The sequence below is a fragment of the Argentina silus genome, assembly GCF_951799395.1.
Source record: "Argentina silus genome assembly, chromosome: 9".
Taxonomy (NCBI): Eukaryota; Metazoa; Chordata; class Actinopteri; order Argentiniformes; family Argentinidae; genus Argentina; species Argentina silus.
The window spans coordinates 6882373-6900039 of NC_139663.1; the positions used below are offsets into that span (position 1 = coordinate 6882373).

Sequence of the window (17667 nt, forward strand, 5' to 3'; positions counted from 1 at the left end):
CATAAGGCACCTGATATTACGAAATACATTTCTTAAAGCAATGCGTCAAATATGAATAGTATAACACGAACCAAAATATTAATGGCTAGATAATCTGCTAGAATCCCAGACCTGTCACAACATCCACTGCATTACACACCGTATCCATTGATGTCGCTCTAACTATTGTAGAGATGTTTTTCTTTCACTCCAGACTCTCTACCCTCTCCTCGTTCTGTAGCTGCTGAGCGAACCGATAGGATGCCGTCGATCGAATACGACGAGTGAGTCTTTCGCTAAACATTTGAACAATTACATTTAATAAATCGGGTCTTAAAACGATCTAATATTGTGCTTTAATTCTTTTTCTCAGTTCCAAGCCCAGCTGGGCCGACCAGGTCGAAGAGGAAGGAGACGAAGGTAACTAGCTAGTAGTGAGCTAGCTAACGTTAGCATACCCAGAAAGAATCAGGCATTACTTGGGTTGCGTTCTAAATCGTCTACATTGCAGCAGAACCAGATCTTACAACGTCTGGAGCATAATGTGTTCAACACTATACGAACCCCCCATAAATCGATCTATGAATCTGCGTTGCGACTGTAATGTCGGCGACTTGGAACTACACCTTGCTCGACCGCTTGAGCTAGGAGGCCAGTAAGGCGGTCTCCACGTGTGTTCTACTCGTTCTCGCATTTAAAAAGCTAGTTAGCAAACGAACCACTCTCCTCTGTCACTGTGAGTTAGTCGTGTTATATGCCATGTACTAGCCAGCGAAGTGTACCCATTTCAATGATTATCATTGGCGCTGTGAAGTGCTATTGTCAGCCAGCTGGCTAGCTAGAAAGACAGCTGGCTGGCTGGCTAGCGAGAAAGACAGTCTTATAAAGTATTAGCGGAGTTATCATGTCATCGATTGTATTGCCACGGAGTTTTCAGTCGTGCTGGTTGTGTGTAAAAAAAATAGTTTTCCCCGCCAGCTTTACGTTTACACACTCCTTGACCATGTTTATATTGACATCTCTTCCCACCAGGTACCCTTCCCCCTTTAAAAGAAACTATCAAAGGAAATATTAAAACTATCACCGAGTACAAGATCGATGAGGATGGAAAGAAGTTCAAGGTGATGTTCTTATAACTATATGTGAAATGAGTTAATTTGATTATTTTGCACATAACTTTTTCATTGTGTGAAAAAAATGATTTTGATAAGATACCATGTTATATGAGAACCTAACCACAAATATTGACCCAATATGCCTCTTGTGTTTTAGATTATACGCACCTTCAAGATTGAGACTAGAAAGGCCTCAAAAGCTGTGGCCCGGAGAAAGGTTGGTTGAGGAGATCTGCAAGATCAGTATTCAATTAGAAATGTTTAAACATATAAAAAGTAGGCTATGGTACTGTCATGCAGCTTGACATTACTTTATCACCCATTAGAACTGGAAGAAGTTTGGCAACTCTGAGTATGATCAGCAAGGCCCCAATGTTGCTACCACCACGGTCAGCGATGATGTCTTCATGGTTTTCATCTCCAGCAAAGAGGTGAGGTGTCAGAGATCCTAGTCCTCTATTATTGTTCTTGGTCTCACAACAGGCTATTTATATGATGTCATATTATATTGAAGTACTAATGTGAGTCTGAATATTTCTTTCCTTGCTCTTCCAGGACCTGAATGCCCAAGACCAGGATGAGGACCCTATGAACAAATTGAAAGGACAGAAAATAGTGTCCTGTCGAATCTGCAAAGGTGACCATTGGACCACCCGCTGTCCCTACAAGGACACACTGGGCCCAATGCAGAAGGAGCTGGCTGAGCAGCTTGGACTGACTACTGGAGACAAGGAGAAGGCTGCAGGTATTGTAATTGTAATGTTCATAGCTAATAACCACAATATTATGCTTCAATGAATGTACACAGTTGTGCATGCTGTTGATTCTAAAATAGACATGACTGATTGATTATTTTTTCGTCTTAGGCTCAACAGAGCCTGAGCCTGCCCAGCCAGCACAAAGCAAGACTGGGAAATATGTGCCCCCCAGCCTGAGGGATGGAAGCACACGTAGAGGAGAGTCCATGCAACCCAACCGCAGAGGTAAGTTTCAGCGTTATCAGAGGGACTCAACATCACCTCTGTGTCTTACAGCAGCATGTTCATGGGCCTGATCTTAAACTCAAATCTGGATGTCATAACTAACTTAGTGCATTTCCTTCTACAGCTGATGACAACGCTACCATCCGTGTGACCAACTTGTCAGAGGACACTCGCGAGACAGATCTGCAGGAGCTTTTCAGGCCGTTTGGCTCCATCTCCAGGATCTACCTGGCTAAGGACAAAAACACGGGCCAGTCCAAGGTGAGCACAGAGTAGGTTTAAAGCTCATGTTTGTGTGTTTCTAAAGTGCTGTAGTTGTTTGGCTCTAACAAATGCCTCTTCTGTTTAACCCCTCTCTCCTTCAGGGCTTTGCCTTCATCAGTTTCCACCGCAGGGAGGATGCAGCCAGAGCCATTGCAGGAGTGTCAGGATTTGGATACGATCATCTTATCCTCAACGTGGAATGGGCCAAGTGAGTATTACATTTTGATTCTTATGGGAACAGCGATAAATGCTTTAGATAAGAAATGTTTATTGCTTTAAAGGTGCAATCTGGCATTCAAACAACAACAAAGCAGTCACCCTGCCACTTTTATTGGTAAACAGCTGAGGGACAGGGCTGAAAAAATTTAACCACTTTCAAGTTCATAGAGGGAGCTATCGATGCAAGGACTGACCATCCATGAGTTAGAAATGATTGTTTTTACTGTGTTTTGAAGCTATTAAATGTTTCTTTACATTTACATTGTTTACAAACAATACTAACTAACAGTCCCAGATTGCCCCTCAAACTAACCCAATGACTTTCAACCGTTTATTTTTTCCAGACCATCAAACAACTGAGGCGATGATATTTCAGAAATATTCCAGGAAGATGCCAGATTTTATTCTTCATGATGTAGAATGTGTCTGTTGTCTTAATAAAGCAGTGATGAGAAACTGTCAATTTCTTTATACCTTGCATTGGTTGTTACCACATAAGAGAGGGTAAACCAAGATTGTTTTACCACTTTCAGAATATGAATCTGTAACAGAGTACATCCCATCCTCACTTGTATGTAGTACCTTGTTTTGAGGCTTGCACCATGTACTGAATGGTGCTAATGGCTCTTGACTAAATCATGTTGCAGTGCATAATGACAGTGAAGCCAACATTCTCCAGCAATTTGACATCAAATGATGAATGTGAGTTGATTTTCAATGCACTTACCTCAAATATTTGGACAAATTAACTGAAGTTGAATAGTAGTGGTCGCTTATCCCTTGCACACAAAACCTTAGGCTTGTGACTTTGGATGCAGTGTTTTGGGTCATATCTTAGGTGATGCAGCACCCAATGAGTAGACATTTATTTGTAGTTGAGCAGAGATGTGAACTCTTTTCATTCTGATGCTAATGGGGAATCATGAATGAACACATACAGACTAGGCTAAAATATGCCATCATCAGTATCAATGCAGGAGAGGTTAGCATCTTTTTGGTGTAGCCTCTAACTTATTTTGTATTATATCAGGAGTTCAGAAACATCCCTGCTCACAAAATGCCTACCAACATTGAAGTCAATGCATGCAAGGAATATGGACAAATACTGACCTTTAAAAGACCTATAATTACTTCAAATAGGGGACTAAATACAGTACAGGATTTTTTCCTGTTATAGCATTTATAAAAATACACTAATTATATGGAGGAAACAGGGGAACTGCCATTTGATAAGAGCTTTATTTGAAATATTACAACATATAAAAACTACATACAATTTATTCCACTGTCAGTGGATATTTGCAAATACACGATTAAAATCATAAACACAGAATGGTACTGCACAGACTGTCCAGAGAGGCCACATAAGTGACAAGGCTCAAAGCCAGCTCATTGAGGAGTTCCTGAGGCTTGATCTTCAGGATCTCAGAGGAATTTGATTAAGGGACCGGGCACTAGTCTGAGACCTCCATCTTCTCCTGCTTCACAGTCTCTGGAGGGAGGGGAGAAGAGAAATTATAAAATCATGGTATGGATGACGATATGCCTCCTCATCCACATCCTCTTTGAAAGGGTGGTCAAGGTCTCACCTGATGCAGTCTCCTCCTTTATCTTCTGAAGGACACACTTCTTGACCTCTAGTCCGATGGCTCTGGAGAGTGGCGGAGGGACAGCATTCCCAACCTGGGAGATAATTGAATGTCAGTGAAGTCTTCAACAGGATTGAAAAGTTGAGGGTTTAATTCCTGATGTAGACAAAAACATTTTCTAAAAACATTTTACCTGTCTGTGTTTGTCCAGAATGTTCCCAAAGAAGCGGTAAGTATCAGGGAATCCCTGGGAGCGCGCACACTCCCTCACACTGACCACTCGGTGCTGCTCAGGATGCAGGACACGGCCCTAAAATGAGCATGACAGTCATTACCACAGTCTGAAATTTAACATCACGGCTCTGCAGTGGACTGATTACATCAATTTCAGTAGGCCTGAGGGGACATTATAATGAAATTCTCAAAGAATTAGATTAGATGTATAGCTGTGTATGGGGTGAAATTCAAATTTTCATCCAACATGAAGAGAAGGCTGATGCCGTAGTCTACCTGTTTGCCCATGGGCTCAGGGTTAGTTACAGTGGTGCTGAAGAAGCCGTCCCACTCCAGTCTGCCGTAGAGCCCAGCCCAGTGGTTGTGGCGGTTTCCCGTGTGAGGCAGACACCATGGGACCAGGGTGTTGAACTGCCTGTCAGCAGCATCACAGGGCTTCCCTTTGGAGAGAGTGCATCACTGCCATTAAAACATGTCACTCACACTACACTGTACCGACACCTCTTCCATCCAGACAAACAAGGTAATTGACAAAGTGATCGCAAGTGTCATATTCTACAAAGGTTTACAAATATGCATACCTCCTGCACATGTGCACACTCCTCTCAGTGCGCCAGTGCTGCTGCGGCCATTCTTTTTGTCGGGGTGCGAGTAGCGTAGCTTCTTGGTGGTGGTTCCATCTCTCAATCTGACCTCGATGTTGGGCAGGTCCCTCCAGTCAGAGCCAGGTGCCAAGGGGATGTGCCTCATGCGCGCCGCCACCAGGGCACTCATGTCCTGGGAACAGTGAGGAGTGTTACCTTTCAGAGGGCAACAGTGTTCACACCCTAATAAACCTTTGCCAGTGTTTAGCCACCTGCTTCATCAATAGTGGCAACTGATCAGCTTTCCACCAGCTGTACTGCAGACATTAGAAGTCAAGTAGCCCACAATGTATTTGAGGCCCTGAAGAGTTACACTGTACAAGTAGAATTATTTTTGCCTGGCAAACTATAAGGCAGCTAACCTTGCAGATATGGTCTTTTAGGATAGGCTGGTACTGTGTGCCTCGAATTTGCCTCTGGAACCACGACTGGGGCTCGCCGTTGTAGGAGATCTCCAGTCCAGAGGCTCCGTTGCGGATCTCTGGTAGGTCAGACATGGTATCCCTGACGGTGATGGTCCGGTATACACCTCCATTACCCCTGATTGGACAAACAATATACATGCATTTCAACGTAGCCGACAACCATTTCAATCCAATTATTCATATTAATGGATATTCATTTCAACCACAAGTGTGCTCGCAATTGTGAGGGTTGTCAATGTCAGCCCTTCACACTTGGTTATCGGGAGTGAAGTTCAAAGGGCTCAGTTGAGCGCAATCATCGTTTTTTTGTATGTCTCTTAGCGGTTTGTTGGACTGACCTGGGTTACCGTGGTTACCGTTCAGTAACAATGCTGAATGTTGCAGATAGGAATGTCATGAAGAGCAGACAAATGAATTCCTCTATATGTAAAGAGCATGTCTGTTCAACAACACATTTCTACCCAAATGTTCGACAACAATGGCTGTTCTGTTTATGTTTGACAAATATAATTTTGTTTCTCTCATCAATGGAGATAATTAGTTGAGCCCTTTATTCATAAGAGGAATGTATAGCCATTACATATACATATGTGCGTGCTAGGAACACATAAAAATAGAAATCTGGGTTCGGAAAAGCTTAGCATACAGCCCTGTGAGTTACATTTAATTTGATGACAGGTTCCAGCATAGATTGCCTCTACAGAGAGGTGATGTTGCAGTTACCGTGTGACGTTGCTGGTGTATCGCTTCTCATCCACCACCACATTGAGTGAGCATGCTCGGGGAGCAAACACATGCAGAGGCTCTGGGTAGCGGGGCAGCTTCTCCCCAGGAGCAGCTGCCAGGATGATGGCCCTGCGCCGAGTCTGGGCCACACCGTACTGTCCTGCCTGGGATGAGAGGACAGATCAGAGTTTGTCATGTTAGGGATGAAACACAGTATCATATCTAATAATGACATGCATCCCAATGGTCTGTAGTTTTAAGCAGTCAGAGAAACATGCAAGGACAACCACAAAACTCACTTGAAGAACTCCGAAGGTACACTGGTAGCCCATGCGCACAAGGCAGCGAAGTGTCAGCTTCAGGACCATGGAGCGCTTGAATGAGACAAAGTTCCTCACGTTCTCAAGCAGAAAGAACTTGGGTCTGTAGTAATCGCAGTAACTACAAAGGGGGAGAAAATTGGGTGCATTTACTAGGGGAAAGTAGGTCATTGCATATTTTACCCTGTCTCGCTAGCAAGCTACTCCGTAATTATCATAGAAATGCCTACCAAGTCAGTGTTAGCATAATCGCTAATCATTGCTAGTTACAGCACTGTATCTGGTAGCCTAGCGACAAGAGTCACATGTTTTTCCAACTCTGAAGGCTTTCAGGTGCGTTTGGTAGACACGAGTATCGTTTTAAGATATCTATGCATTTCTCCAACACCAAGTACAAGTATTTGAGCCTCATACCAGTAGCGATGCATCCCTAATTGCATACCCATCATCTAGGCTGGAGAGTTAGAGAACATTGATGGTCTCAGCTCTGCAATTGGATGAATATCCTACTGACCTTAGGTAGGAGACGACCAGTGAGTTCTTGAACTTCGAGTAGGTGCGGGAGTTGAAGCGGTTCATTCCGCTGAAGCCTTGGCAGGGAGGGCCACCACACAGCATCTCTACATCACCCTTTTGGGGAAGCTTCTGGCCCAGGGAGTTGGTCTTCTCTCCAGACATGACCAGCTTCAGCAGCACATTACAGTCCTCTGTGAACACTGTGGTACCAGGATTATTCAGCCTGAAGGCTTGTGCTGCAGGGTCCCACATCTCTATTGCCCACTGAGTCTCAGCGATACCTGAGGGAAAAGAACATGAACACACATTCATTTTATGTTGCCGCAAAGCAGTTAAGATACACCTGTATTTGAATGCACCAGTGTATGAAAATTGTTTTCGGTGACGATACATTCTGAGCTTTTGATTTGAAGGAACACTAACCAGCCTGGTGGAAGCCCTCAGACAGCCCACCGCAGCCAGAGAACACATCCAGGGTGCGTAACTTGGTGACCTTGGGTTCCTGAGGCTCCTGGTCTGGAGTTTCCTGCACAGTTGAGGACTTCCCTTTGCCTTTACCTGGAGGAGATTTAGGTTCAGATTCAAAGCAGTCATAGTAGTAGCCTCATGACAAGCCCAAGCCTCTCATGGGCCTATGAGGACATTAAGACAAGAACTGTGATTTGAAAGGCTGCAAATAGTTCCATAAATGTAAATGTAATAGTGCACCATACAAAGTTGTTACCTTTGCCCTTGCCTTTTCCCTTGCCCTTTTGTACAGCTGAGCGGGCATGGTTGGGTGGGTCCTCAAAGTTTTTGGACTTCGAGTTATAAGCCTATTAGGGATGAGAGAAAACAGCTGTTACCAACAGAGGCTTTAGCACACTTAACAGAAAGAGTAGTGTCTCACTTATTTCTTAGTTAATCAGTTGTTCAATCTTCATGCTAACATATTTGCATTCAGTCCAGTCTCACCTCAAGGAAGTAGAATCGGTCAGGTCCTCCACTGGAGAAGTCCTGCACAGACTCGTATAGGTCCTCTCCATACTCCACACGACAGCGACCCAGCACTTCAGACATAGCCACTGTCACTTCTTCATCACTCCAGTACAGCTGGTTGATGTCTGTGTGATAACCTGCCTTCGCACCCTTGTGAGTGTTCTCAGGCCTAGAGTTTAAATAACAAAAAACAACAACTTCAAATGCATGCACAAATGTTGACTGTGTCATGCCATTGGACTGGTAGCACACCTGTAGAGCTTGTATATACGCAGTTTGACTTCAGATGAGTCAGCTTTTCCATTGCTGCGCCTGGTGCAGAAGATCTCCTTGATGCGGCCGATGCGGAAGGGTTCTGGGGCGTCGAGGTTGGAGCCCTTTATGTAGTCTGATGACTTCCTGTAGTACTCTGGGTACAACTCCTCGTCCACATCCTCCTTCCTGTGAGAGCGCTTCACTGGACTGGCTGCCTTCACCCTGAGTGATGCACACAACAGCACATTTTCATCACCAATGCTTCATTTGAGAAATGGGATAATGTAACAAACAGTCTGTTTACCCCATGAACATGCACAGTATCCCTGGATGTTCCACTCACCCGAAATTGAATGAGTCAGGCGGCAGGTAGACACTGTCTCCCACCCGGAAATGCTCTCCTTTCAGGCACGCCAGGGCATAGAAGGCCTTGGAGTCATGGTCCTGATCCTTCAGGGGTTCAAACACACGAGGGGTCTCCTGTTCCTCTCTCTCCTGAGCCCTGGTACAGCTGGCGCAGAATCTGAAAACAGCAAACAAAGTTCAAAACATTAAGCCAAGACCAAATTGTCAACATCAAGGTTAGACAGCCTTCTCCTGTCCATTGACCAGCATCTGTTAGATACACATGCAAGTGCCCACTCACTTGTATTTGCAGTCCTCTGAAGGTATGATGATAGGAGGGGTCTCAAAGCGGGCACAGTCGCCTTCATACCATAGCTGGTAGAAGAAGCTCTTCCCATCATCATCAATCACCTTTAGGTAGTCATCACTTCCACCCTGAAAACACAATAGGCAAAATACATCAGTGCTGAGCAGGCAGATTCTCAGCAACCCTTTACCTAAAGAAAGCAAAGGCTCAAGTGGTCTTACCTCCATGAACCAGTTGTCGCTGGGGGCCTTGTATATCACGTTGACCTTGCCCGCTACAAAGCTCAGCTGCATGTCTTCACATTCATCCACTAGGAAAAGCTCCAGTGGGTCAGAAGACTCTCCTAGCACGGTTTCTGTGCCACGCAAGAACCAGTGGGCATGGAACATCTTGCCATTATTATCCTCCCACAGGGACGCAATCCTAGAAACCAATACAAAGTGTCAACATCTGGGCCATAACTGAACCAAATGAAGCAATTTGTCTCTCCCCCCCAGTCCCTGACAAGAATAAGTAGATACCTGGCAAGGTAGAGTGGATTTGATGGGTCATCTGGACTGACAGAAACACAATCTCCCACCTCCACCACCTCGTTATCCACACACACCTTCATGTAGTATTGCCTCTTCCCCTCAGTCTGAAAACATTTAGCTGAGTCTTATGTTGGATTCCTAATGAGGCACAGTTGGTATTTTGAATCAGTTTGACCTGGAGAACATCCAGAGCCCTGAGGAGGACATACCTTAACAGGCTCTCCGACCCATGTCTGCTTGCTTTGGGTCTGCTTCTTTTTCTTGGCCTGGGAGACCTTCTTTGATGGTGCCTTCAGTATAGGCAACACATCCTCCTCTTCTAAAATCTCATCATCCTCAGCTTCCTTTACAGCAAGGTTGGGGCACCTGGATGAAAATGGAAATAGTATTAGGTTCAGCCCTACTGCAAGGATGAGGGAGCACACCACATCACCTACATGCAGTAGGTTTCCAAGCTACTTCCCCTGCAGCCATAACACCTGAGTAAAACTACAAGCTCAGAGGCTCGTCCCCTACCCTCACCCATTTTGACAGTATGTGTTTAAGAAGGTCTGGAGTGAATTACTTTGACCAAGTCCAAATAGTTTAGCATTTCAGAATGAGATCATGGAAACATTGTGTTCTGGTACAAACAGAACAGTTGTGATGGGCTTCATGCCATTGAAGGAACCATGTAGAGGAGAGTACTGCAATAAAGATCAGCTCACCTCCTCTTGTGGCAAGCCTGCTTGCTTCGGCCACTGCCCCCGAATTTGATCATGTCCTTACAGGCTGCACACTTGCCACAGTCCGAAGCTTGGCAAACCTGGAGGCAGAGGAGACTATTAGTTCAAACATCACATGTAAAAGGCCCCACGGCATAGGGCATTTCATTTATGGCATTTAGCAGACACCTTTATCCAAAGCGACTTAAACAAATGTATTTGTTGTAAGTAAGTGAATCATCTATCCATCTTTTTTTTTTCTTAACAAGAGAGAAACTTGTACAGGGTGTAGTGGGGGTGAAGAGGTATTTAGGAGAGGCCCGTTAAGATGTAGCCTGAAGAGATGGGTCTTCAATCTACAGCAGCATAGGGCATCGCAGTACTTCACAGCAATAATTTTCTAAAATAGCAGCAGCAAACTGAAGCACACAATATTCAAACAATAATCCATACAAGCCTAGGTTCAACTACATGGAGATGAGCAGTATACCCTTTCAACCTTAGCAATCTTTAAAACAGGAAGACCAAGAGAAAAACATAAACATTCAGGTTAACTTTTGATGCAAGGTTGTTTCTCTAAGCACAAGCTATAACTCACCTCACAGACACCACAGCGTTGTCGTTTGACTCCACCCCCCTCTTTATTAAGCTGATCAATCTCATCAGAGAAGAAGGCGTCAAAGATTGTGTAGACCAGCTTGGTAGTGGTGGCTTTAGTGGGCCCCTTAAGGTCCTTCTCAATCTTAGTGGGATGGCGAATGGCCTGTCTCCTGGCAGCTCTCCTGTTGAGGGCAAAAAAACAGTGTTTGGTTGAGTTTATACAATACCAGAATATACACAGAGTAATGGTGAGCTCTTATCAGGCTGGACAGCCACAGCAGCAGTGTTGATGGAGCCATGCAGTTTAATTAGAGGAATGACAAGCAAACACAAATGCAACATATTGGTAAGGATTAATCCAGAACGAACCTCAACCAACCTTCAAATGTAACACCACACACAAGCGAGGACGCATTCTGAACAAGTATTACCTACCAGTACAACAGCATGCTGCATTAGGAAACGTCAGAGGAGTGTTAGAGACATACGGGATAAGAGGGAGCGAGCAGCAGGAGGACAAATACACCCACCACCCCAAAAACTAAAACCAGCATGGGGAATGGTACACAGCTTTGGTAGCCATCATGGAAGATATGGCAGTTAAACAATAAAAAATATTAAAAAGCCAGACCAACAAGGCTGGGCTGAGGGAATCATAAACTGTCCATGATCAATCCATGACTTCATAATCAATTGACCACAAATGTACAGCAAATAAGACTGTATGAAGACTTCAATACAGCTATTGGCTGCAAGTATTGGCTGGGTGTCATTCTGAAATTTAAACTCCATGCATCGAAGGACTAGTATTTTTGGAACCCTCCCACCCACACCTTGTAGTGAAAAGCAGGTTAACTGAGGAGGGACGGGGTTGTGCTCATAACAGCCATCCAGTTGAGTTGACACAAACCAACCATATCCACCAGCACACAGTACCAGGCCCGGGTCCTACCTCTTTCCTAGAGTGACTCCAGCCAGCTTGATCAGGTCCCTCATGCAGGGGGTAACGATGATGGGCTGCTCGTCAGAGTCCCCGGCCTCATCATAGCTCTCCACCTGCTCCACCACAAACTGGGCGTGGCGCAGCAGGGTGTCCTCAGTGAAGCGGTTGAAGTTCAGCCCAGCTGGGGGAACTGTTGTCTGAGGGGAAAGAGGAGAGGTGGTCAGAGTGCTGCTGCCATGTGGCGCACAGAGATGAGGTCTGTTAATACCTAGTGGTTGTAGGTCCTCACCTCGATTTTGTTGAGGAGGTCCTCATAGGAAACGTCAGGATTCTTCTGCAGGAACTCCACCACTATCTTGCTCATGTATATCTTCTCCTGCATCAGTGCAAAGATGGGGGCATACTCCTCACTCGAGTGCATGAGGATGTAGTCAGCAAAGGCTGGAGATGGAGAGACAAGTGTCAATATAAAGAAGGGATCTAGACAGGAGGGTTGAATTCAAATGTGACAAAGAATCTTTAAGATCACCTGTAGTGAAGCCAATTAAAGCCTTTTCACCACCATCAAAGCCAGTGATCCACCAGGCATTTATGGGACCAAGCTTTTTGGCAGGAACTCCACCTAGAAGATAAGTGACGCTCAAGTATGTTATGAATGATTCCAAAGTGGGTTACAAAATTACAGAAGATGTACTAAATACAAACAGTTCTACTGTGAAAATGGCCAGTGCAACTTCCTCCTACCATCCATGCAGGGGTTGTCATCGTAGATGGGCTTGACTGCACAACTGAAGTACAGCTCTACATTCTTCTCAATCAGCCCAGAGTCAAATGGACAAAGGTGGCCGCGCTTATCATAGACACTGAAATAAAAGCACACTTCTCTTTTACTAAGGTGACAGCAAAGAACTGACAAAAAGAAGATACTGTTATGCTGTGTACAGTATTGTGACAAGGGGCAGCACATTTGGCTTGAGGTAAACTTGAAGGGCTCATCACCTGAAGTTTGTGATCCTATGCTGGGGTAAGTCTTCATAACTCTCAAAGCCATCCTCATTTGAGTCAAACAGAGAGAGTCTCTCATCTGTTAACATTTCTGGCTCATCCAGCTGAAAGCATACAATTTTAGATAAGCCTCAGGCATTCAATGGTGGTACAGTGAACACAACTAACCTTAAGGTCAAATCTAATTAACTGCAACATGCAATTTTACTATGTAACGCATGTACCACGGAAGGAATTAGTTGTCAACACACATTACCCCTCTCCCCCACACGGGCCTAAGTTCCTCACCGCATTATCAGGATCTCCCTGAAACAACTTGAGGTCAGTGTCATCCAGATACTGCCTGCAGTCTGGACATTTGGGGGGTGGCGTCTGAAACAGGAGTGAAGTATCAGTGACACTGGCAGATGGCAACTAAGCGTCACAAATGATGTAATGATGTTCTGGCTTGAGGGTAGCAATGGGCATTACCTTAGCAGCAGCCACTGGCTTAGTTTTCTCACAAGTAGAATCCTCTGGGACCTCCCTGGGAAGAGAATAGACAGGGGACAGTGAGTTCACATTTAGAAGGGAAATTACATTGAATGGTGGGAGACGGTAGAGCTCTTACTTTTCGTCGGACTCCACTTTTAGACGCTTCTCTTCCCGAACCTACAAGAAATTCATTTGTTACCGGGTGCATTTATCATAAGAAAGTCACAATATCTGAGTGACGGGTTGCACACAGTAAGATCATCTCACCTCTTCCTCAGAGTCCTGCTCCTCTTTTTTTGGTTCCGGTTCTCCTTTTGTAGCCTCTCCATTCACTTCATCAGACTTGCGCTTTTGACTGTAAGAGAGAGAGAGAGAGAGAGAGAGAGAAGTTTACTCTAGAGCAGAAAACACAAGAGCTTGAAATATCAAGAGAACAATCCTGAGAAGGCAAGAACAATTCGTACTTTTGAAAACATTTGACAACTCACACTTTTGAAAACATTGATAAGATGGTGGGCTGTTTTCCAGAGTTTCGTGTGACCCTGGAACTGGCAGGAGATTCTGGAGGAAAAGAAAAGTGAACAATATGGCATAGCATTTTGCATTGCAACTAATTTCATGAGTCTGTATGCCTCTGAGACATGTGGTGGCCTTTCACTCAAACTCACTCTTGGGCTCAGAGTCAGCCTTGCTCTTCCGGCCACCCTTTCCTTTTGGAGCAGAGGGCGACTTCATAGCATCAGCCTCCTCCTGGGTGTCCATGGTTCCTTCTCCTTCATCCTCATCCATGTGGGAGCCATTTTCCACAAAGCCATTTGTTTTCCCATTATTCTTCTCACCATCTCCATGTGAACCATTTTCCACACACAGCTCTTGTCCCAACAAGGCCTTCACCTTAGAGAGGTAGCCCTCCTGAGAGAAACACATCAGAGTGAATGATGGGGCAGTGTGAGGCAACACTGGATTGGTAGGATTCACAGGAATCCATTCACTCACCTTTGAGAGCTCTGAACTCTTCATCTTTTCCTCTAGGCTGCTAAGCTGGTCCTGAGCATCTGCTTGCAAGAAGTCCTGCACCAACCTGAGCTTCTCTTTAACACACTCCTAAAATATAGCAGATTAAAGGCATGTTTTGAAAAAGACTAATAGCATTTCCATCATAGAACACTGTCAAGTGCATAAGGCAATTGTATCATTACTGACTATGACATTCAGTGAATCGTTACACATCAGGGCATGCTGCAAACAAGAGACCGTTTTGACAATGCATTTCAGTGTGCTCGTACTCACCTCATCTGAGAAGCCATCTTCATCGTTCTCCAACACCTGCAGTCTGTGAGCAAAAGTAGATGAGTAAAACAAATGTCTACTTTAAAATGACAACATGTCCGTCCGTCCAAAATATATAGCACTACCAAACTTTCAGACAAATGCCCATATACTGGATAACCACACCCGTCTTGACGGATACTTTGCTACAACTACGTGGTAGTGATTTAACATTAGCTTTTATGTCACACGGCTGGTGATTAGCTAGTGAATATAATTATTTACTGTATATACTGGCTTGAGTCATGCTGTTCAATCTACAAACTGCCTACATGGCGAGCTACATTAGCTGCTACTCAACATCAGCAAGACAAAAGAGATGGTGGTGGACTTTAGGAGGACTAGGGTCCCCCTGTCTCCTGTTTCCATCTAGGGAGAGGACGTGGAGGTGGTCCAGAGCTACAAATACCTGGGGGTGCACCTGGACAATAAACTGGACTGGAAACACAGATGTCCTGTACAAGAGGGGCCAGAGCCAGCTTTATTTCCTGAGGAGGTTCAGGTCCTTTGGCATATGCAGGACTCTGCTGAACATGTTCTAACAGTCAGTGATGGCCAGCGCAGTGCTGTATGCATGGTATGCTGGGGGGGGGGGGGGGGGTGGGCAGCATCAAGGATGGTGACACCAAGAGGCTGAACAAGCTTGTTAGGAAAGCTGGTTCTGTCGTCAGTGTCACCCTGGACACTGTGGAGGTGGTGGCCAATAGGAGGATGAGGACCAAACTCCTGGCCATCATGGACAATCCCTCCCATCCCCTACATGACACTGTGGCAGAGCAGAGAAGCTCCTTTAGCAACAGATTATTACAACCACGTTGCACTAAGGAGCGTTATAGGAGATATTTTCTGCCTGCCGCAATAAGACTGTACAACTCCTCCTCCGGCTGGCTCGATCGGGGTGATCAGAGGCAGGCTGGGGGTTGTTAAATCATACTGGACTGTTCTTACTGTACATAATGTTTCAGATGTATATTTTATTATTCTATTGTCATTTTATTTTGTTGTTGTTGTTTGTGATGTGAGCTGCTGTAACGACTTAATTTCCCCTCGGGGATCAATAAAGTACCTATCTAGAACACAAAACAAATAGCTAGCTTGTTGGTGATATTGATGTTGACATTAGCTAGTTGCCATACAAAATTCCACCAGAAGGCAACAGCTGACACAAAGCTTGTTTCCTTTGGCGCCAAATCTACTACAGCCACATTTCACCCAGCGCACGGCGCAAAAGGCACAGCGAAGCGGCCAGCAAGCTAGCTAGCTAGCGTTATAGAATGATTGGCTAGCTGTGTAGGCACATCAGGCTAGCCAGTAACGTCGCTAGCTGTCTACTCGCAACTGCAAAAGGAAACCGTAGCTTTATTGCAAGAACCAAAAACATTGTACGCGAGAACGTGTAATGGTAGATCGTGAAAATAAAACCCAAGCAATGCATGTTCGCCTAGCTGACAGGACAAAGAGAAACTATAGAATTGAATGCAATGTGTTGCTAACCTAGCCGAGGAAACATATGACAGTCTTGAAACGCTAGCCTCTATTTTAGCTTGTACCATCATACCTTTTCCTGACATCTTCCGGCAGAGACAAGGAGGTCTTGGCTGGCATTTCAAGTTTAAACGCGATCGGTTAAAATATAAAATAGCTGGATTTAAAAACTCAATAAAACAATATGGTAAAAGCACGGCTCTCTGAACAACAGTGCGTGTAGCAACTGCTGTGGACTGCAATGATGGGTGCTAAATACAGTGAAGGCGCGCGGGCCGTGTTTTCGCGCGGAAACCCGGGCATTCTGGGCTTTACCAGTAAGTTGAAGTATAGGTGAAAAGCTTGTGGGATGTGGCAGCATATTTCGTTAATAATTGTATACATTACAAAAATATACTTTTTTCTTTTTACAAAAATGTATCTTACGCATTATAAGAAAACAATATAGTTATGTTTCGGTGTATTTTATACATTTTATTAACATAGGTCAATTGAAAATTGAAAATGGTTGTCCCCCCTTTGCTCCCAACTTGGTTAGCCTCAATGGAACAGACAAGGAGGGAAATCGTATCGATACAATTGACGAATAATAATTGTTTACTGACTGCTCTGGTTGACATAGTTTAATTCAAAATTAACTGATTTAGCGTATATATCTTTTTTTATTTTTATAGATCAATGAGTTGTACCACATCAAAACATATATGAATGTGGCTGACGTACACGTGGGGGGTGTGGTTTGTTTATGTACTGGCTACAATGTATCATAACCCTCCTAGCAATAGTCCATACGATATGTTGCACCAGAGAGGCTGCACCCTCTATTAGCTAATAATTATGATCATCCTACCATGATCATCACCTTCTTTACATTGTATCTCAATGTCATCAACCTCATTCATTTGCAGTCATATTATTAACAACATTTGTTCTTACAACTGAGTCAACATTATAAGACACTTTTCCTCCTAAAAAGACTTCAGGTCACTATTCGGCTTGCAGTATGGATCATCAGTACAGCACAAATAGAAAAAGTAGATGTCGACGTTTTCGAATGCTTCTGTTTGCATACTTCAATACATTACTGTGTAATACATATAGCCATGACTTATGTTGATACATAATTTTCTTGCAATGTTCTTCTATCTTTAAGTAATTGCTGTTTCAAAGTGCAGTGCGAGTCAAATACAAAAAGGCTCTGTTTTGTGTTGCTGTTTAAAAGCGCAGTGCAAGTAAAACTAAAAAGTGTTTTGTAAATACAGTATTTCTGATAATTAGGACCAATATGCTATGGTTTGGGATTATTGTGAACACTTACACATGCAGATATAAAGTTATATAAAGATATGTAATGTACTGATGAAAAACAATTTGACAGGCACTTTCACATCAGCACTAAGAGCCATTTACACTTCACCATGAGGTGGCACTGTTTCATTAAAGTTGATGTCGAGTATCGTAAGGTGCTTGATACATAAAACGTATCATTACAGCTTGATAGTGTATCAGCTCTGCTTTGTTTGTGTGTTTGCAAACATGTTGTTATATGATACATGAGTTCCCAACTGTCTCAATTGAGTTGTTTTATGCTATACTCACAAGTGCACAATCTTGGTTTTCTAATGTGGAGGCCTGTACCTGTGCGTGCCTGCCTGCCTGCCTGCGTCTTGTTGTTTCAAGAAAAGGCTGTATGTA

General features: G+C 44.1%; 2 protein-coding genes across 3 annotated transcripts; one reads left to right on the forward strand and one right to left on the reverse strand.

Moving 5' to 3' along the window:
- Positions 1–177: 177 nt before the first annotated feature.
- On the forward strand, positions 178–3023 carry eif3g (eukaryotic translation initiation factor 3, subunit G; the record flags this gene model as incomplete). 2 transcript variants are annotated; one of them, XM_083677022.1, is made up of 10 exons in its annotated part: positions 178–263; positions 353–399; positions 1012–1100; positions 1252–1311; positions 1421–1525; positions 1650–1839; positions 1961–2077; positions 2202–2338; positions 2443–2549; positions 2905–3023. In XM_083677022.1, the coding sequence occupies exons 1-10, from the start codon at positions 241–243 to the stop codon at positions 2918–2920; spliced, it is 891 nt and encodes a 296-aa protein (XP_083533148.1). In that variant the 5' UTR covers positions 178–240. The 2 variants fall into 2 exon arrangements, with proteins under 2 accessions (XP_083533148.1, XP_083533149.1); XM_083677023.1 differs by lacking the exon at positions 2905–3023 and having other exon boundaries at positions 2443–2553.
- Positions 3024–3787: 764 nt separating this feature from the next.
- Positions 3788–16209, reverse strand: dnmt1 (DNA (cytosine-5-)-methyltransferase 1). The gene is made up of 34 exons (XM_083677540.1): positions 16046–16209; positions 14449–14491; positions 14155–14262; positions 13827–14070; positions 13647–13719; positions 13426–13513; positions 13295–13335; positions 13156–13210; positions 12973–13056; positions 12679–12788; positions 12424–12542; positions 12209–12301; positions 11969–12120; positions 11689–11876; positions 10735–10918; positions 10140–10237; positions 9642–9798; positions 9421–9536; positions 9121–9322; positions 8894–9027; positions 8591–8770; positions 8245–8469; positions 7969–8161; positions 7739–7829; positions 7438–7572; positions 7013–7295; positions 6478–6619; positions 6176–6342; positions 5390–5567; positions 4965–5160; positions 4660–4823; positions 4343–4459; positions 4150–4243; positions 3788–4052 (listed from the first exon to the last, which is right to left on the reverse strand). The coding sequence occupies exons 1-34, from the start codon at positions 16090–16092 to the stop codon at positions 4015–4017; spliced, it is 4539 nt and encodes a 1512-aa protein (XP_083533666.1). The 5' UTR covers positions 16093–16209; the 3' UTR covers positions 3788–4014.
- Positions 16210–17667: the final 1458 nt, after the last annotated feature.

Bases quoted from the DNA above. Each gene is read 5' to 3' on its own strand.
- dnmt1 (XM_083677540.1), bottom strand. From the start codon at position 16,092: ATGCCAGCCAAGACCTCCTTGTCTCTGCCGGAAGATGTCAGGAAAAG. The intron at 9,799-10,139 runs GTGAGCTGATCT...ATTTTCATCCAG, and splicing joins CAGGCTTGCCACAAGAGGAG to GTGCCCCAACCTTGCTGTAA. The intron at 4,244-4,342 runs GTAAAATGTTTT...ATTATCTCCCAG, and splicing joins TTCTGGACAAACACAGACAG to GTTGGGAATGCTGTCCCTCC.